The sequence below is a fragment of the Filicampus tigris genome, chromosome 3, assembly GCF_054856515.1.
Source record: "Filicampus tigris isolate MCC_2025a chromosome 3, RoL_Ftig_1.0, whole genome shotgun sequence".
NCBI lineage: Eukaryota > Metazoa > Chordata > Actinopteri > Syngnathiformes > Syngnathidae > Filicampus > Filicampus tigris.
In genome coordinates, this window is record NC_141219.1 from 12435911 (window position 1) to 12457889 (window position 21979).

Sequence of the window (21979 nt, forward strand, 5' to 3'; positions counted from 1 at the left end):
CTGCACAAGCACAACAAGAGATGAGGGCAGTGAGAAGATTGTCAGAAGCGTCACCAAGTACAGTTATAAAACTAGGGTGTAAAATGAAATTACATATATTCAGAGATATTGAGGATTATGAAATATATTTGGAGGAACTGTGAGAGAAACTTTAGTGAGGCAAATGCAGAATTCAAAAAGATGGCACAGTAAAGAACAGTAAAAGCTGTATAAAATGTTCCATCTGTACATTTAAAAAAAAAATAATAATAATTTTAAAAAATAACCTAAAATATATGTAATGTCCATGGGTATTGCGGGGTACGAATAATAGCTCAAATGTGGGCCCACTCTAAAACAAAATCCCTTCTTTGCGACTGTCCAATCTTCCAACTATTGGGATTTCAAAAATTTACTGAAATAATGGACAAAAATTCTTTGTCCATTATTTCAGTAAATATTTGAGAACTTAAAAATATCCAATTTTTGCTGCCATAAAACTTGTTGTTAGTCAATTGAGGACATCTGCAAAAAAAAAATCTCTGGTGACGACGACAAGTCTGCCTCTCACCAACAATAACTTCGCCCTCCTCCACCGTCTATGTAATGTATGCACATTGATTTTGCTCGAAAGGAAAGTTACAGTGTGGTATTACTGTGGCACTCGTGTACATAATTCCCCAAACGAGCTAATAGTTTAATGGTCTGATCGGGCCCAGGTAGTTTTGCATGCATGACTTCCAGTTGACTTCCTGTTTTTGGCGCAACGATTCTAATTTTTTACACGCCTATAGCGTGATTTTTTTTCCGACATCATACTACAGTATTTTTTTAATTACCTCAAATAGGCAATTATTGATTGAAATTGAATGTGTTTCGATTTACCAACAATTGATCTTACGAACAGGCTCTTGGAAATCATTGCGTTCGTACCTGGGGGCTTCCTGTCTATATATAGACAAGTTTGTCATTAAAACAATCATTTTAAGGTCAACTCAAACTTAGCTGTTCAGTGTCTTTCGAATGACATTGAATCGGATCAGAATCCAAATAAAGCTACAACCTCTTCTGCACACAAAACAATCTGCAGCAATGTATACTCTGGCGGGATACAAAATGGGCAGTGGGACGTAAGGGTGAAGGAGATCAATTTGTAAGTGCCTGTTGATCTTATTCTGAGTTTTTGTTTTGTAGCCAAGTCACCTTGAAATTAGAGATTGAGTTTGAAGTACTCGATTTGAGAAACATTGAGGTTTTGAGCATCCACCATATGCCAGTAAATAAAATGCCTGCTCATATTTGCCCTGAGATACAAGCACACGGCAGTAAATACACGGCGCAACAGTAATGCTCTCTGAGATGGAAGTCGAGACCTTGTGCAAATTGAGCTGTCAAAGAGACTTGTTCCTCTAACTGGTAGGGTCTTGACATGTAAATCGGTCCCAAACAAACCTTTTGAGAGACCAAACTGAACACAAGGCCCCTGCCATCTAACATTCTAACACAAGCCCTTCAGTCAGTGATGGCTGCCGGGACGTTTCCATGGGGATGAACCCCAAACAATGTGGTGTGTGAATGTGAATGGAAGGGCTGGATGGTCCAGCTGGACTGGTCGCATACCAATTAAAGCGGAGTACCAAACTAAGTTTAGCTGTACGCAGCTCACATTCATGGACAGAATATACACAGTGCATGAAATTTGAAAAGTAAAGTGGATACATATGGCCAGATACTGCAATCCTCTCTTGATTCCTGTCTGAATTCACTGTTTGATTCAATCCTTAACAACACCAAGATATTGTTGATAAAGTGTTTTGGAGATATTCATTTGGAAAGTGAAAACATCATATGCATGTATTTTTTGGGTTACATTCCAGTTTTCTACGTCGAGAAAATGAGCAAAGCTGTATTGGTGGACCTTTCTTATATTGACTTATTCCTCCATTAAGTCGAGAAGATATTGGATTTTCTTTCAATAAACTTCCTTCCCTAATAGACAGAGGGCTTGCACACTGATATTGCACATTAATTTTAATCATTTCTTCGAGGAATTACCATCTCTCCCACATAAATGACATACTCATTTGCATACACACAGCAGTTTGTTAGGTTTAATGCAATGTGTGAAAAGTATACAGTAATTATTGTCATTTGAAATAACAGCAATTATACTAGTAATAATGGTAAAACTGCTTTTGTATATTACTCTCTGAATTACTTTGTCCAGCTGCAGAACTATGGCATTGACATTCCTAAGTATGACATTAATGGCCTATAAGAAGACAACAATGTCAAAACAAATTATAAAAGACATTTCAAATGGCATATTCAATAGACCTACTTGTCAATGAACTTCCGTTTGTTTTCAAATTAAACACTAATCATGACCTTTTTTTAATTACATATGGCCAAAGACTGAAATGTCACCTCCAGTCCTCCTTATAGGCTACTTCCAATATATAACTATTAGTCACTGTTTTCACTGCTTCACAATCACTGTTTTCATTCAAAAGTAAATATATTATAGACGGATAGGTCCAGATGGTAATTCTTGCAACATGTGTAATGATTAACCTGTAAAGACACATTAAGTGACTTCACAATTATTGTTCTGCCGTTACAACAACTGACAACATCTTAGCCAATGATGCATTATGAGTGAGTCAAAATCTGACCAGTGACAGTACAGTTAGACAGCAAAAAGTGATAACTGAAATTGCATTGCTTTTGTGCTGTGTTACTCCAACACTGGTTGAATGACACAGCAAACTCCATTAAGTGACTCATGTACTGATGAAGTACTTCTATATATTTTTTTTAATCTCATTAGAGTTTGCGAGTGTACCTAATATTGTGGTTGATTTGTTTGTGACCCAATTAGTTTCTATGCAAAAGATCGCTATAATGCAAATAAAACGATTCGAGGAAAGTGATGCCACCGACGCTCCTCTAATTGTTCATACTTTAATTCAATTTCATCCCAGTTTCAGATATCTCATTGAGAGTCCCATACACTGCTGAACCCTCGCCCATTTTACTGAGCTGGCCAGACAATCAACTGGAGTAATGCTTACTTAACATCCAATTTAAATTCTATCTCACTTTGCTCGGTCCACACCGCACCCGATCCCCATCACCCCTCAAGTGCATTGATTTGAAAGACTGCATGTGTGTGTGACCGAGAGAGAGAGAGAGAGAGAGAGAGAGTTAAAATGATCATTTCTTTCCAAAACTCTTTCCTTTTACAAGCTGAAGAGATGTGAAGAAGAAAAATTCAATTCTAATTTCGCCATGCCTTGGCTTCAACCAGATATTAATTGAATTAATTTATTTTCTTTTTGCTCCTCCTGTAGATTAAAGAAAAAAACAACAACTGTGCAACAATCCTGTGCGAACAGTGCACAAAACGCACATTTTAATGAGACCTGCTGTCCTATCGGTATTTGATAGAGGTATAGAGTTTGACACCTGCATGTGGTAGGATGTTCACTGATTTACTGTCTCACTAATACCGCCCATCGGAGTGCAACACACGACCCCGCATATCTCACACCAGACGGAGATGAGGAATAAATTGCCTCCTACCTACAAATGGAGAGAAAATTGATGGGGGAAACTTCACAAGCGACTGCTGTACTCACATATGACATATTATGGCTTTAAGGACCAAGATGAATAAAGCCCGCAGGTTCAGCTGTGGTAAAGTAGTTTCACTTTAGGCATTTACAGGTCACATTCAGTTTTATGATGAGGTGACTCCTGGTGAAATGCGTAGAAGGCAATTATTTACAGTCCAAGTACATTGACTTATAAAAGAGAAGCATTGGCTTTATTTCTGACAGTGAATAGAATGTCATTTAGGTTATGCTTCGATGTACTGTCCAGTGGAGCCGTTAGATACAAGTGACACAGCTTGGGTTTTTCAAGATATGAGCTGTTATTTTCTTGCTTTGACTTGCTAGCAAGTGCTTGAGATATGGGTGACGTGCGGTGCCAGCTAACTCAACTCAAATCACTTTTTAAAAAGCCGCAGATTGTCAACAATTAAAAAAAAAATAGTTTCAAGCTCTTAAATGCCACTCGTGGTTAAAGTTTACACTCCTCAAAGTATTCTTTCCATCTATCCAGCACACAAACTGGCACCAGTTAACACATTTCCATGTCTATCCTTACTCACCCTAACCTGCTACGCATGCTTTCCATCTCTATCTCTTTTTATCTTAAGACTTTTTTTTAACTCAATGATAGCATAATCTTATTTCAATGGCTTCAATTTTGCAAACTGAAAATTGTGTAGGTCACAGCTTCTCTGAATAATTGAACATTAACACTTATAAAATGAAACTTCACATCAGCAATAATACAGCTTTGACATCATGACCAGAAAATGATTGCTCGACAGCATTCATTCAGCTGTCATCACTATGCTGCTCTGTGCTTCGTATCTGGGAGTTGCGATGACTTACTATGATGCATTAACTGCCGACCGTGCAGCTAGCATGGGACCGATTCCAACTCAATGCCTCATTTACAATCAACCAGATCAATCTGCAGTCTGTTTTTTGGCAGGTAGCATGAGTCTGATGGTAAAGGCTCCGCTAAGCATTATACAAAATAGTAAGGGCATCAACCAACAATATTTACACCACGGACATACAATACAAAACATCATACCAATAGGCTACATAAATGAAGACCATGACTGAGGCACTGAGATATGCCCCACTGCAACACACAATCGTTGGTGGAAGGCAGTCTCAGAGTGCACACTTCACAGTGGCCAACTGTACATCAACCGCAAATGAAAATCTTCTTGAGGTAATTTTTAAATGTACTTTGCACGCACCGATGTCCCGCATAGACTCCAGAGAGTCTGCTTCTGTCATATAGACTGCAAGCTTCTCCTGTACTGAATTTAAAGAAAATGATGGGAGCTGCTTCCATTGGTTTGGAAACAAGCCAGCTGTGTTCACTCCCATAACTGCGCAAACACCCATTTATGCCTGCGTGCGTGTCCAAAAATACCAAAAGAAAGAAAACTCTAACCATGCGCACAGTTGGACCCCGCTTAGTGCTTGACTTACACTGGGCACAAAACAGAAAATCAAGTTGAGACCCAGCAGTTTTGGTCTAGACTGGTCTTGAGAATAAATCCCAAATCCTGAGATTCCAAGACAAGACAAAGTAATAAAATTGAGCACCCTTAAAGTAGTCCACAGACCAAAACCAACCTTGAATACTACAGCACACCACTGGATGCATGAGCTGAAAATTAACACCTGTCTCAAATTGTCTAAACACTTCACAGTTACTCAGTTAAGGTCATGTTTATTATAGAATGTATTGAATCTGAACAACAAACGTCAGGACACTTTGTTGTCTGCTGATGACAGCGACATAGTTTGAAGAGTATCCTGCTGCTAAGGCAGTGTTCAGTGAACATTTCATTCATGTTGACAGTTCTCCACTTCAACTAATCCACTCTACCGATGCAGTCTACAAAACCCAACTGCAAATACAGTATTATATTGCATCAGCAGATATGAAATTGATGCACGGTACTATAGCTGGTCGCTCAAAGGAGTTAGGACAAGAATAAGCACCGTAGTCCGACTCTGTCATCACGAAGCAACCTTAAGCCCAACCAAACCGCCACGCTCAATCTTTCCATCTCAAACGCAGCAACTGCCCACCAATTATGCTGCTGTAAACCACTCGGGAGGGGCAACATGTGAGTCACAGGATCTTTTAACAGACATGCTTCTAATTTCAAAAACATATGTTCCTTTTATAATGACATCTTACATTTAGACTGACAGATGTGCAGCTCCGCTCAGAAACGAAATTGAAAGCAAATTAAGTATTGCACCCTACTTTGGCTAACCATAGATAACCTGCAATATTTGCAAGTAATGTTTGTATTGTTTTCGCCAATGTTATTTGATTTGTGTGTTGGGGCAAGGTGTTACATGTGCATAACAAAAACATATTTATTTTGATGAACCCTCATCACTTGTTGTGCTAAACCATTCTTTGCCAGGAATACTTTTTGCATGTTTCAACGTTGGCTGAGGTGTTACTATCCTCCTGTGACTAATTGTGGACTGCACCTGTGTGGTTTATTCACTGCATTTTGCGGTAAGTAGGGGAGGGGGGTGCTGGTGAAAGTTTAGTTGCAATTGCAGACGGAAGCCCGTTTAAAATTAGAGTCGGACTAGCCTATAGAAGGGTACAATTTTATTCCCCCCAGAAAAAAAGGCAAATGACAGATGACGAAAAGGTACCACGCTGCTGAAGGATGACAGATGATGAATGACAGACGCTCAATTTGTAGTAAAATTCCCAGCTCTGGACAATTACATATGTTGCACCTTTTCGATCAATACAACTTTATTAAAACTTTTGTTGTGTTGCAGCCCAGAGGCACACAACAACCTTCATCTCGACATCTCAGAGTGAGGGAAGAAGCCGTGATAAATACCCACTGCCAGCCTGTAATCATGATTTCCAGCGGTATCTTTTTGAACTGTAAGCTTTTCACTCTGTCCTTCTTTCCTTCCACAATGTCAGGGCTCAGTTTTTTTCCTTTATATCCATAAAGCTGCATAAGTTGCATAGAAAATGGATGGATGGATGGATGGATGGATGGGCGGACAGACGGACGGATGGATGGATGGATGGATGGGTGTTGCGAGGCCAATTTATTAAGATAAAGAAACACCTGTCATGCTGAGATAAGCGATGCATTTTATCATCACTACCGTTCCTGAAAAAATAAACAGCAGGAATGAGAACAATGCAATAAAAAGGTAAAATAACAATTATGAAATCCATTGATCAGCGAAAAAGATGTTTTTCATCTTAGAGGTATCTTTTATCAAACTTCCCCTGAGTATTTCCCCATGGCCGCAGATTAATAAAAAGATATCTGCCATAATCTGTCTTCAGATGAACTAGAATAACATTGTTTCTGAGTGGGCCTTGAAGGCACACAACAGAGGCATTTATTGGTGTCAATCAACTGTAAAAACCAATAGAGGTTAATGAACAGCTTCAAAGGCTATGCGGGAAAGAAAATGACATTCTGCTTTTCACTCATCTTAACTGAGGGAATGATGTAATGAAACAAAATTATTACCAAGTCTTGATATGTGCTAATAGCAGTGCTCAAAAGTAGGGGGGGATAGTGGGGTGACATTAAAAATGAACAGATGTGACAGAATTTTTTTTTTTTAATTCTGGGGCATTGATAATGATTTCACTGTCAATAAAATAAGATAAAATGAATTGTTGCTCAAAAAAAAAAAAGAATAAAAAGTGAAAAGAAAAAAACACTGGCATGTCAACATGGTACTGTCTGCATTATGGGAGAGGAAGTAAATAAGATGTTGGGTTTTGATGAAACACTTCTATTTGCATTCTGCAAGGGAGGGAACAGTTACACAGTAAATGGCGAAATTCCATTATGCAAATTTTTGTCCGGATTTGTAACAAAAACAAGTGACTTCTCGGTATTCCATAAAAACCAGTCACGTTGATTTTGCAATCAAAATATTACAACTTGCCTTCGAGCTTGATGGGGGTATTGAGATGACGTAACTTGATATGTAAAGCAACCAAGAGCTTGCACCTACTATGAGGAATATAAACTTAACATCCTCTCGAGGATGAAATAGGTAACAACACTGAGTAAGCGGTTCAGATAATGGATGGATGGACTTATTAATGATAAGGTACCAGAACACAGCCATCAAACGCTCCACATTATTACGACGGGTTGAAAGCGCACAATAAGTACACAAAATTACACACATCACATCACAGAACTTAAGTAACCAAACATTGCACCCTGAGAATACTATAACACCAGAGAACGTAAATAAAAGGACAATGTCCTCTTTGTTTGCCCAACAAGGCACTTTGGATGATAACATAGTTTGAAGGATCTGTTAACTTTAAGGTCAAGATAATGATGCCCACTGCACGCAAGAAATGAACACATTACATGCACATCATATACTTCAGCTCAGGCAGGATAATGCAGGCCGTATGTACTAAAAATGAAGTGAAATTCAACCATGGCCAAAATGTGCTATGTGAATCATGACATTGTCACATGCCACTTTGATTTTTAACTTTGGAAAATCATCTAGATTTGTAGATATCATTCTTCTCTTTATTGCTGCATCTTTTATTCATCTTTGTGCTAATAAATTAGTGTGTGGTATGGTGTGTTATACCATATAAGTTATATCATCTGCAAAACAATGTCTTAGTTATTGTCTCGGTACAGACCTTCTTGTGTAGATTTTGCATGTTCATTCCGTGCTTGGTAAATTTTCACCACATACTGCATGCTAGCTATTTGTCATAGGTTTGAATGTGAGTGTGAATGATTGCTTGTCTACAGGTAAGTGTGCTCTGCAATTGGCTGGTGACCATTACAGGGTGTACATTCCTATGTGTGTTATTTGGCAACGGACAAACGGCTGTTCAAAAATTTCAGTTGATTGTTAAGATTCAAACTCCATCTTGCAGCCATCACAAGTGATGTCAAGCACACACTCGTACTGGTCAGTGGTCAGTGGAGGCATTATTCATGATCATCTCTCTCATGGGCAAATAACTTCACCCGACATGTAGACGGGGCAACAAAAGACAAAAAAAAAAAAAAAAAATGATCTTCTGTATGCCAAATACCCGTGTGAAAAGTGTTCTACCTTTATACTTGAATGGGAAAAAATGTGAAAAGTGTTCTACCTTTATACTTGAATGGGAAAATAACCTTTTATTTATTATTTGCTTTTACTCTTATTTTGTTACAGCTGTGGTTGTTTTTCAAAGTGCTCCATAAATAAAGTTAAGCTGAGACTTGACATACATACTTGAGGAATACACAGCCAGAGCCGCTCGGGGGCGCGGTCCAGAACACCTGGATGCTGGTGCGTCGGCGAGGTGTCCCCTCTGTCACCGCAGGTGGGCAGTTGATCATAAACTGTGTTTCCTCCTCATCAATTATCTGTAGAAACAACACACATGGAAATGAGATGAAAATAATACTCAGATTTGGACCTGAACACTTTTAGAATAGTTGCATCTAAATTTACTTTCAGCCTTTAAACAGAAGTTAATAAATCTAGCTGCCGTTAAAGCCCTTCAACTACTTTGTTAACATACAGGTTAATGTCTGCATTAAATACTTCCTGACTCATTTTGTAATGATAGCTTTATTCCCTTGGAAGGTGTTACTTGCACAAACGATATAGGCACATAACCACTCTTGAGGTGAGTTCAATTGCCCATCAGTCTTGTAAAAGATGATTCATGTCACAAAAAGTATCCTTATATTTGAATATTTAAAACCAGTGTGGTCAATGGGAGAAACATTTGCAGTCATTTCATTTTCATGCTCTTCAAAAGTCAAGCGTAAGGTAAAGCTCCCATCCATGTGCCAAAGATTGGTTGTGCGGGAATAATGAGGAAACAGAAATATAATGTTTTATATTTGTACTGACATGTTGTTCTAGTTGGCTACACTCAATAGAAAACAACTCCTGGGCCTCCATGGATTTTACTGGTGAAATAAAGTAAATTTAATTGCAAAGATCAATAACAAGCTCCATCAGAAAATAAACTCCCACGTTCTCAATCATCACTATTGACTCAGTGTCATTAAAAAAAAAAAAAAAAAAGACAGTCACAAGACAGCATGCACATGAACGGTGCCCTATATTCCCAATTCATTACACCTACTATATCAGTATAGAACATTAAAAAAAAAAAAAAGTCAAATCCAATATTGACTGAAGGCAAAAAAAGACATTTCTTTTAGAGGAGGCAACATCAGGGCCATAAAAGCAAGAACTTCCTGCTGCCGTGAAGCTGTCATCAGGGAATGTTCTTTGTCAGTGTACATTATGACTGATTCCCTTGGAAAATGGATGGTGCAAGGTTTAATGTGGGTGTGCCCATTTGTGTGTGTGTGTGTGTGCATGGCCGCATATGCATGTATACGCGTAGTGGACTTATATCAGTGTGAGGACAGGACATACTCTTCAAACCACACTGGAGACTATATTTTAAGATGGTGCAAAGTGTGTTTGACCGTGTGTATGTGGACTGATATATCTGAGCGTGTGTCTCTGTATGCATACATAGCAGACTTGCAAGGACATATTCCATAAACGACAGAGAGAAGCACATTTTGAGGGATGGAGGTCATTATGTCCGCCCTCACTTAGAGCCTGATTTACTAAAAAGCACACCCAGGATTGTGTCTGACAATTGGCTGCACAGTTCATTTTGCGCGCCCGAGGAAGCATTTATGCAAAGAGATGAATTAAGCACGCACAATGTGATTTACAAACCCGAGACCAAGTGTGATGGCTGATTCTGGGTCCAATGTAATGCAGGCAAAATGAGAGGCTGCCAAGAGAACTTTCCCACTCAAATGAACATTTTAGAATGCCGGAAACTAAAATTATTGAGACATATCGACTTTTCGGCAATGCACTTTCGGAGCTTCCACTAACGACATAAGTGCCAGCTTGGAGACAGTCACAAGAAGGAGTCACTTCATATCACCTATGACTAAACGGCTTTCAACTCTACATTATCCATGCGTCTGAGTCATTTCAGGTCAGTTGTGACAATTGATGCTGACCTGTCCCAGAGCAGTTTGTTGGCGGTGCTGTCCGAAGTTTTAAGCGTGTTGTTACGCAGCATGGGCAAATACATCCAAGTGTCATGCAGTCTGGGTAAGTTAATTAAAAAACAAAAACAGCGCCTTTATTGCGGGATTCCCCAACATTATTGGAGCAATACATTTCTTGATATGTTGTTTGTCTTTCACTAACTCTCCCAATTCCATCACTTCAAACTTGGTTTTGAGCTTGCGATTCTCTTCCAAATGTTCCATGGTGAAAGCCATGACAATAACTACATAATGACAAACTACACAATAAACACGCTATTTGGCCTGTTAGAGAATCAGGCTCTTGGTGTGTGAAATTACGTGCACAACCGTGTGTTAGGTGGTCGTGGGTGGGACAACTGTATTTGAGAAAGTAAGGAAATTTGGACTATTGGTTGGGTCCCCACTTCACGCCATAAGTGTGTAATTGTGTGATGGTGATGATGATGATGTTAATGTGAGCATGATGGAATCTGTGGCTGGGGATATCTTTAAAACAACACTGTGTTGCGGTAGTTTGTTGGGCGATGATGGTAATGTGTGCATTGTGAACATCCTTAAAGAACGTTGGAGTGTAAACAGTATAAAGCGAAGACATTTTCAACAATCCCAGTAGTATCAGTAATATGTAGTTTGTGTGTGCATGCGTGTGTGTGGGTGCGTGTGCGTGCGTTTGTGTCCTGTCAGATTACACACCCTCAACATATCCATGGTTCCTTACAGGATTCCTGTCAGGGTGACCTGACTGGATGTCAGCACTTTAAAATCGGTGAAGCCTCATGGGTATCAATTAAACAAAGTCTACACTAAAAGAAGCAAACAATTGATAAACAGGGACTTTTGACCTTTTCTGTTTACAGACTCCTTCCTGCCAAATGTTGCAAAAACACATAGTGGAACAATTCAATCAGGGAAAAAGATGTTCGGCTTCAAGTGCATTCTATTATTTTAATGTCAATCCATGCTACGCTAAAGCCTCCTGAGGGTATGTTGCCTTGTCTTGAACCCCGTTCCCCCCAGCATCCCCACCGACCAAGTCACCCAATGCCCCCCGCCTGACACCGTCACCCCCAACACTGCATTTCATGAAAAGTATTGTCCCGTGAGATACCGCCCACCGATTTAGACACTCACACACACACACACGATGGCAGTTGAGGGTTGGATAAAAGTGCTTCTCATGAAGTCAGTAGCCGGGGCACACTGAGATTTCCAAAGAGCTGTGCGTCAAATACCATCTTGTGTAGACATTTTTTTGCTTTTTCTCTTTGTTTGGATGCCTGCCCGCCCATGTAAAAAGAGATGAATGGAGGAATTAACTATGTGCTCAGTTGGGGAAGACGTGTGTGGGGCTCACAAAAGGCATAAACACAAAAGATTAACTGACATGGTGACAATCGAGGAATATACTGTACTGTATTTTTTGATAGCAGTTTATTTTTTTTCCGCTTGTTCACATGAAGTCAGGGATAAAACAACAGTCAAGAAGCGTGGATTGCCAGAACCCGTGGCAAGTCCGGCCCCTAATTTGATCCCCTTAGCTCTAACTGTTACCGGTCTGCACCCGCGATATAATCAGAAATGGGAAATCCAGCTCCAGTTAGTTTTTATTTGTCTGACTTTTGTTTTTTGAATTATATTAATTTTATTTGGCTTTTAGAGTAGGTTTGTTCATTTTTATTAGCCTTTTTTTTTTTTTTTTTAAATGCTCTGTTTTGGTATATTGTCATTTAGTATTTTCAACGTGCAAGACTGGTCGACCTTCTTTCTTCTGAAAGCCGTACAGTAATACCGAAATAAATACATTTAAAATGAACCCTGAAAGCTCATGTATGATATTAATTGACAAGGATGAAGATGAAGGGCATTTCTGCTATAATTACAAGTTGTTTTAGTTCTTTTTATGACCATAAAACGTATTTTCCGTTAGTTATTGTTTCTTTTAAAAACATTTTTTTTTTCATATTGTTAACGCACATTTTTTTTTTCCAGTTTAGTTTTAGTTTTTACATTAGTTTTCATGAACTAGAATAACCTTGGTCTGCATATGTCCAGTATAGGAATTGAATCTTAAAATATACAAATTTATATTATTTTTTATCATTTAAAAATTGTCACTACTGACACTGATTATAGAAAGCATTTAATTGCTAATAATAAAAAAAACCTAACTAGCGGCTTGTTGCAGAAGTGAGTTGAAGTGAGCATACAGCGCTAGTATCTTGAACTCTTGCTCGCAAGTCAAATCCCCCCAAAGAATTGGTTGAATGAAAGCCCGGCTTCCTCCAATTCCATTTCCAACCAAGGTTGTTGTTTTGTTTGGATGAAATAACTACTTTGATTGAAATGATAAGCACAGTAAGGAACCATCTTGGTGGAGCATGTGGTTTAGGGTTAGGGTTATTTCTTTGATGTCAAACATTTTACCCTGAATAAAGCAGTCAACACACATAACTCAATTACCCATGCCAATGTGACATCTGAAATATACCTGGCTTATGACAACTCATTGACTCATCACAGCTTTTATAATACTTGCAGACTCACTGCGCTCTATTTAATTACCAGAGTTAATCCTGCATAAAGCTGCGTGTGGCGTATCTCTGCGTCTCTCGGAGGCGGGTTTGACCCGATGTTGGTAACTTCCCTGTGAGAGGGAAGGCTGTAGACGCCGCTGTAGGAGTGGTCACATCCGATTTCAATCATGGCCAATCAAAAAGGCACTAGTCGCATACTAGTGTCTCGACGTGGCGGAAGCACATCTGCGCCGTGGTGGGTGGGCACTTGGAGACTGCCCCTCACCCCCAATCATTTATGCACACACATGCTTTGCCGCCAGTGGGATGATTTAAAATGTATAACAATATTTAAAACAATTATTCAGAATGTTTGATGCCCTCTGTTCACATATTTATGCTTAAAATGATTAGTCACATTAGACCAGCTGTCCACCCTGCGCCCGCCACTTTGATGTGGTCTGAGCAGGTGTAAGATTTAGATCATCTTTCTGCCACTGAATTGTCACTCCATCAGATGCATCTCCAAGAAACTCCTTCTGCTGTGCTGGCCCACCCAGCTTGGCGTAGACTCGTCTGACAAATCGGTATACACAAAGTACATGCAGCGAGCCTTGCGGTGATACGAAATTCAGGATCTGCGCCAAGGCGCAGATGCACTGTTTAGAAAAAGCCGAGCTCAATGTTTTTTGTTCCCTGTGGGCCAACGTATGTTCCTTTGTGCCCATCAATGTGGAAGCGTTCTTCAGTATGACGTTTTAGCGTCCTCTCACATCAAGCAACTGCAGGCTGAGATGTAAGAGAATAGAAACAAGCCCTGCGATGAGATGTGAGCAGTCTGCAGGGCAAAAATAGATTATTCTACTTTTTATGTCCTCAAAATTTAGAGGCGAAGTTCAAAGAGAGTGCCACCGCAGAGCAGTGTAACTCTGGTATATGTGGTCACATTGTGCACAGCAGATTGGGCTGCAGATTCGACAAATAGAGAAAAAAGAATTCTGAATATGTTGCTAAATCTGTTCTGCCTGACAAAACAATGATTTCATGCCAGCGCACAAACATGTGGTTGTCTCTAATTGTGTTTTTAACCGAGATTACAAAGACATTGCGTGATAGGCTGCTTTGATTTATCTTAAAGCAGTTCCATGTGTTCTATCTTTTCACATGCTTGAACACACTTTAAGTTCTCCAGTCACTGGCTTCTTCATTAGGTACACCTGCACAATTTAATCAGTATCATTAAAAGCTTCCTCTACAAAGATCAGTTTCGATTAGGGATGTTCAGATCGATCGGGCACCGATCACGATCGGCCGATTTTCGTGAAAAATTACGTGATCGGAATATTCGATCAAAGCCTTTTATTGTCGATGAAAAGGTACCTCGTGGCCAAATGTTTCAACACAACCAACTTAATCCGACATTTGAAGAACAAGCAATTGGGAGACTATGGTGAGTTAACGAGGCTCACTGCATTGAATAAAGCCAAGGAGGACACAGCGCGGTATAAGTGGCATTATTGCCACATGCAGGGAGACACATTGTAGATCACTTGTGGGCAACATACCTTATATCATTTTGTAATTCACAAAAAGATTAACAGTGACTTTTTTCTCATTGACAAATGCACAAGTCTGTTTGTCTATGCACAAGACAATAAAGTTCCTGAGTCGTTTCAATTTAAGAACTCATTGAATACTTTATTCAAGTGAAGCCTGCATGTGACTATTTTTTCTACTTTGATTATATTCTGAACCATGCAATGTTTAGGTGGCATGTTATTTATTTGACTTTTTGCATAATTAAGTCTTTTGAGACTGCTGATTATTTTGATCTGTTAAAAACTGTGTTACTAAAAGCTGGTAAATTTAAGTTTTTCAGTTATCTTTGTGACTGAGTAATGATATTGTGCCAGCAACGGTTTTGTATTTCTTTCGGCCGATCTCACTCGTGTCGGTGTCATAAAACCTGATCGGAACATCCCTAGTTTTGATAGACACTATCGGAGAGTTATTTTATATCAAGGTTAATATAGTGGTTGCAGTGATCCATTGAATCATATGGTGTGAGAGTAATATTTTGGTTAGCTCAGTTCCTGACTAATAGAGACAATCAAAATATTAGAAACAACCCAAAGATTGAAGTGCATTTCGACAACACTGTAAACTGTAAGCACAATAAGAAACATTGTTAAACAATACCTTGCGCACCACCACTCAATCACAACTTTGTGCGGAAATGTTCATATAGCGTTTGCATTTCATTAAAGTGTACAAGTGTACTTAACGAAGCATGTACTGCTAGTGATGCATATAATTTTAAATTGAAATTAATAATGAAGACAGAACGATAAAAGTGATTTGGGCATTTTCCGTGACGATCATTTCCAGGCCCATCAATACTGATTCTCCCCTCGGCTACTTGCACTGCATTAGAACTGCAAAGACTTATTTGGCCCCTTCGCCATCGTCAGGTGTGTGTAACAGCACCCCGCTGTCTCTGTCAGCTCAACACTTCTCTTCTTTCCCTCTTCTTCCTCGGGCTGGATGTGCCTCAGTAACATGCTAATTGACATCTAGACTCTAACAATTGAGTGTACAGTAAACGACACACGAGACTACTTCGATATGTTCCCCCTGTTCACAGAACCATACAGGAAATATGAGCAGCATATAGTAAAAGGAGGCATTGACATCAAACATTCAGCTTGTTAGACGATTTGGAAATGTTGACTCGTGACTATATTACAGTTTTTCTCTGTTGTTCAACTTTTTAATTTTCACATCATTGTGTCACATCAATTTTGAACAAGTTGGCACATGCATGCAAATGATGCTGTCCAATTCTCTGCTGACAGTATCAATTGCTTATGTCGTGTTGGTCATAATTTATTAGAATGGGTCTCTGTTGAACTGTTTCACACTCCACAACATTTTGGTATTAGTTCATATGTACGTCTTGACATGCAAAATGGATGAACAAGTCTCAATTGTATACATTTTGATTGGACTTTTTGCCAAGGCGAATCTTGACTTGTTCTATCAAAGTGAAATGTGTGAAGCATTAGATCAACCAACGATCAACCGAAATAGCTCATAGCAAGTGCAGATAATTGTTGGGATGCGGTTGAGAATTTCTGACTGCACTGTAATTGTTACAGTTGCATATACAATTTTCCCTCAGGAGATTGTCCCATGTTCACATTTCAACCATTTTGACTATTTTTATTTCTCTGTGCTACGTAGTGGTGTCATTTCCTTTCTGTATCATACTGAAATTGTTTGCCAACAAATTACAGTGCAAACAGTAAAAGTGACGTATGAATCTTGCCCAGTCTCTTGCAAACAACCTTCCACATACACAAAGGTGGAACTTCCAATTTAGAATACTGAATTTGTCGTCAAAATTTAAGCGTCAATTTACATCAGAACATGCATCCAGGGTACAAAGTTATACTGACAACATGACTAAGCAATTTGACTGTCTTATCCGTACGCAATTACATAAAGGATTTGCTATTCTGATGGCACCGACACTGTTGAGACGTACCAAGGACTTTGAGAAAGCAAATGGCTTTTGCAGGAGAACCATGATTTTTTCTAAATTTTACAACTTGTATGAATTGTTTTGAGGAATGCATTTGCTGTTTTGCAAAATTCCAATTCTGATCTGAGAAATGTACCAAAGCAACAGAGAAAAACTGTCATGGGAATTTTTTGAGGACTTTTTGAGGATCTTACCTGGAAATTTCCAATGTAGTCCTCCTCTTTGTCTCCTGCTGCACCCTCCTTCAAGGCAATGAGGGTGAAGCCTCTGAAGTAGGAGGGGTTTGTCGCAAACAGGGTCACTGGATGATGTGAATAAAAGCAGCACAAAGAAAGAGAGAAAAACTTAGATTCAGATGCCACAACCGTCGGAACATGATCCACCTGCACCATGCTGACATTCCAAACTTTTCTTGAGGATTCAGTATGCAAATAGGTTTCACATTTCCAGATGTGCAAGATGAAATAATTTTTATGAAGTTGAAAACCAAAGTTAAAAAAACAAATTGATGCAAATTCATTTCAGTTTGTAATGTGAAATGTGTCCTGGCTGTATCAAGCAGCCACACAGCAATGGAACAAGGAAGCAGAATGGCTCAACCCCTACACACTGTAACCTTTGCTTTACCTTCGAGCAACACCAAGCTTTGCTGAGCTTCAGTCGATATATTTTAAAATTCTAATACAAATTTGAAAAACACAAGAAAATGGGAGGGGAGCGCGAGAAGCAGCATGAAAGAGAAACTTGTCAATATGGGGTAGAAAGTCACAAGTTCAAAACCTGCTGCGGACTGCCCAAAATGCACTCATTTTGAAAAAAAAAATCATTGGCACTGTCCAATGAATACATTAATATTTGATTTTTCTTTCCAGGTAAAAATAATAACAACAACAACAATAATAATGATAATAATAATAATAATAATAATAATAATTTGAGAAATTGGGAATTATGGGGGCCATATATTTATACATCCCAACCATGAAATTTAGAACAAGAGAAAGGTCAATTTGCTTCCAAGCACTATGCCGAGGTACCCTTGAGCAAGGTACTGAAACATATGTGCTTTGGCCTTTGTCACAATTTTGGGCCAAGCCCTTGCAGGACTAATACACAAAAGGAAGAAAGACAAGAATAAAGATACGACAAAATTGTGTGATCAAACCAGATTGTGTTGACTGACTGAATCGTGCTCGAGTTGAATTTGCATTTTCTTGAATAATCTAAATCATATTGTTTTAATTTGACCTTTACATTTTTAATTGTATTCAAAGTATTTTATCCTTATTTTGTTATTTTTAAATCACATTTAATTGCCTTTAAGTATGAAATAACATATGATTTGATGTCATCTACTTGAAATCAAGACACTTAAAACCGCGCAGGATCTGTGTAACGCTATTAAAGGTGAGGACGCACGCTAACCTCTGTAGGTGCTCCCAGGCTGGTAGCTCTCGGGATCTCCTTCCACGCGAAGCCTGAACTCGCTGTTGCCGTCCCGCCGGGCGCTCTGAGCCCGCAAGATGCGGCTGCAGTAGCCGTCCGATTTAGCGCCTGTGTCAGAGGGCTCCTCGGTGGACATGAACGTGTTGCACGCCGCCGTGGAGATCAGGCACAGCAGGAACATGACGCGCGGTTGCAGCCAGCGCTTTGCCATCCTAAATCTTGGAGAACTTGCGGGGGTGAAGGGAGGGGGAAACTAACTTCCAACAAAGACCCGTTTTACTCCAAAATGTGAACAAAGTGCCGTCTGCTAGGTGGCTGGATCCATGCTTGGTGTGCGGCAGAAGGCTAGGACCGAATGGGGCGCGACGATGTGCACTGTCCGAGGAAGGCGCACACACTGGAGAGTCTGGTGAGAGTGGAAAGAGGATAGCAGGGGTCCGTGGAAATGTCGAGCGTGGAATGAGTGTTCAGCGGCTCTCTCCACGACCACAGCTCGTCCTACTGACCAACCAACCGGCAAAGACAAACATTCCCACATAGGAGGCAATGCGTTTGACATGCTGAACTCGGCGTGCGTGCGCGCGCGCGCGCGCGCGTGTCTGACTGTCACAGCCACACACAAGTGGGGCGCACACACACAAACACGCGCACATTTCTTAAAAAAGTACTTTTCTTAAAAAAAAAAAAAAAAGTTTAATTTTCATCTCTATAACATTTTAAAGAATTGACACCTTTCGATACATATAATACATAATGTCGTTGTCCTGGGAAAAACATTCATGCCCATTTTTTATATTTTTTTATTTTATTTTTAGTTAATGGGGTTTCCGTGTTACATCCTATTAACGTGAATTTTTAAAAAAAGAAACAGAAAAATTTGACGTGTTTTTCACTGGACAGCAACGATGTACTAATATATAATAATGATAGTATATACTAATACGATATATAATATACTTATATATATATATATATATATATATATATATATATATATATATATATATATATATATATATATACATTTGTTACACAGTGACATCATGTATAAAACATCAACCTGTAAATTGCTGTACAGTATGTCTCCATATTGCTCTACAGAAAACAATAGATGTAGATCTCATGTCTGTATGGCTCAAGAGACAGCAGTAAACCACTGATCCATATCTGAACAAATCCATATGTCTCTGCACACAATATTACACAACACCGGTAAGTCAGCCTGCAGTATTACAGTAAGCTAGCAACCAATTTTAGCAAACTCAACTTCAATATTGCAGCGGTACAATGAGACATAAAACAATGAAACCCTTTTCAAGCTTACTCAGAGTCTACTTCTGCATACTTCCTACGTCATTAATGGTAACTTTCAGTAATTCCAGCAGACAGCACCCACCAGAAGTTTACAAGTCACTGAACACAAACTGAGGAAGTGCTATTGAAATCATTATTAATATATATTGATTATTCATTGATTTTAAAACGTAGTACTTATTCAAGTACCAAAACACAACTACTCGATGTGCAACATGCCTATTCATCCCTGCATGTTGAAAATTTAATTGTTGAAACTCACTCACTTTATTCTTTTTGTCAAGTATAAATTAACCTTGCAAATATAATGTGAAATTCATGCCTCTTGCATTTTCATTCTGCTACATCCATTCCTTTGCTGTGTTGCACTTTGCACAAATTCAAACCGAGAATAAGTATCTCCCTCCTATCTTTATCGTCTTTATTTGATATATTTTTGCTGTTCTATTTTTATTTTCACAAGTATACATACTTGGCTAACATGGGCCTAAAGATTAAAGTACATTCGGGGAGGGCATAATGACATACACTGCACATGTTTGCAGCATATATGCATTTGGGATGCTTTCACAGCGGGATGAGAAATACATCACAAGATGTGATGCCCTTGTGAGAAACATAATAAAAACAAGACCGAAACAAAAAAGGAAGATACTGTAAAATGTGAACATCTGCATGCACCCATACATATACATATACAGACATTGAAATAAATCACAGAAAAGAAACAAGCACAGCCACATTTTCAAGTCTTTGGACATATTGTATAGTCTGAATGCTGCAGGCAAAGTAGGGGCTCTTTGTCTGTCGGTTAGGAAATTCAGTATTGTTGCTTTGACTTCTCGGCAGTCTTTGTGTGTGGGTTGCCCTTGTTTGAGGGTGTCGTGGTGTAGTGGGTGATGGTTGTGTGTCGTGCTCTTGATCAGTTGGATGCCCGCATGTACCATATTGCTTAGCAGTGGTCGGATTTGCCGTGGTTGGAGCGGAGCCTTTGGAAAGGATCATTAGAGCTCTCCTCTGAACTTTCTTCAGGAGTGCTGCTCGATGTTTGCTGCATCCCACCAAGGTTACACCTTCATAGATAGTTAGCCCTATGTTGTCCTTGTACCCATTATCCAAAGTGTTGTGAAAGCCATCTACCAAGTGGAGATGTATAGGAGGAAAACACAGCTGACAAGACCACGCTTCCCTGAGTGGCCCCTCACATCAACGTTCGCCAAGTAAGCCATTTGACGTAACCCTCTGTCTTCTTCATTTAAAGAAGCCATGTGCCAGGCCAAGTAACTAAGGCACAACTTCATGTTGTCCAGATGTTATAGTAGTAGACAACGCTCCACCAAGTTGGCCAACAAGACTTGTACCATGTGTGGTGCTGGATTTGGGGAGGTAGGTGCACTGGTTGTTGCGTGCAGACTTTATTATTTTCCCCAGGCCTGATGTGAGTGAGATGGGCCTCCACTCCTCAACACAGCCAGGTTTATCCATTTTGGGGCACATTGGAGTCTTTCCGTTCAGCTCAAGGAGTTTTAGGGGCATCGAAGTGATTCACAATGTGCGCAGCGATGGGAGCCAGATTTTGATCGTCGTCCTTCAGCAGCCATGATAGTGTGCCATCTGGCTTGCATTTGGCCAGTGCCGCAGAGGTCAACCTGTCCATAAAATGGCAAGAGTGGGAAAATGATAGATACAGTCATCCTCCGCCATGTCATCAATCTGCAAAAATAAGTGAATTCATCTCTTAAACGTCTAAAAACAGCTCAGTGCTTACAGACGCAAAATGAAATGAAGCTTGCAAAGAAATGAACACTATATAATTGGCTTGTTTAGCATCTGGCGTTGATTTGCTGCAGGGTGTCTTGAATCTGTGCAGGATACACAATCTCAAGACTATTCTTTGTGAAAGTGTGATGTCCAGTGTCAGAAAACTTGGTCTCAGCTGCAGTACCACCAATAAACACACAGTAAAAACAATAGCAATACATGTGTCAAAACTATTAGTTTTATTCTGTTCAATATGTTTGGTTTTTGACATTATCTTTATTATTTACATGAAGAGAAAGTAAGACTTCCAGACTTACCCGTCATTTCAAATATAGGACTGTTCACCATGATTTGTATCATCATGAAGAAAAAAAACCATCGCACAAGAATGTGGCACACTGTGCAGAAGTAATCTCCTTCAGTTTATAGCCAGCTTTGGGAGGTGGACTATGTTATCCTTGGTGACATTTTCTTGTGGCGCCCCTGCAGTTTATTTCAGTCTTGAACAGGGTCAGTGGGTGTTGAATGACAAAGCAAGCAGTTCTTGGTGAGCTCTGATAAATGTGTAGCGTGTGCACTCTTTCATTGTACTGCTGGGTTGATGGAGAGATGCTGAAAAAGGTTCCTGGTAGTAGAACACAATACCAGCAGGTGTCATGAAAGCATTTTGTCTTCAAGCCCACGCTGAGCTAATATTTTTTTACGCCTTCAGGTTATTCCCTGCTG

At 39.5% G+C, this 21979-nt stretch overlaps 1 protein-coding gene and 1 long non-coding RNA gene across 4 annotated transcripts in view; one reads left to right on the forward strand and one right to left on the reverse strand.

Moving 5' to 3' along the window:
* The window catches only part of spon1a (spondin 1a), a 60540-nt gene extending 41843 nt beyond the window's left edge, over positions 1-18697 (reverse strand). For both annotated transcript variants that reach the window (XM_086026717.1, XM_086026716.1), the window contains exons 1-3: positions 18158-18697; positions 16927-17033; positions 8865-8998 (exon numbers count right to left, since the gene is read on the reverse strand). In XM_086026717.1, the coding sequence (XP_085882843.1) occupies positions 8865-8998; positions 16927-17033; positions 18158-18389 (473 nt within the window). In that variant the 5' untranslated portion in view covers positions 18390-18697. The remainder of the gene's footprint in view (positions 1-8864; positions 8999-16926; positions 17034-18157) is intronic.
* The window catches only part of LOC147149930 (uncharacterized), a 408789-nt gene that overhangs the window by 352246 nt on the left and 34564 nt on the right, over positions 1-21979 (forward strand). The gene's annotated exons all lie outside the window — the stretch shown is intronic.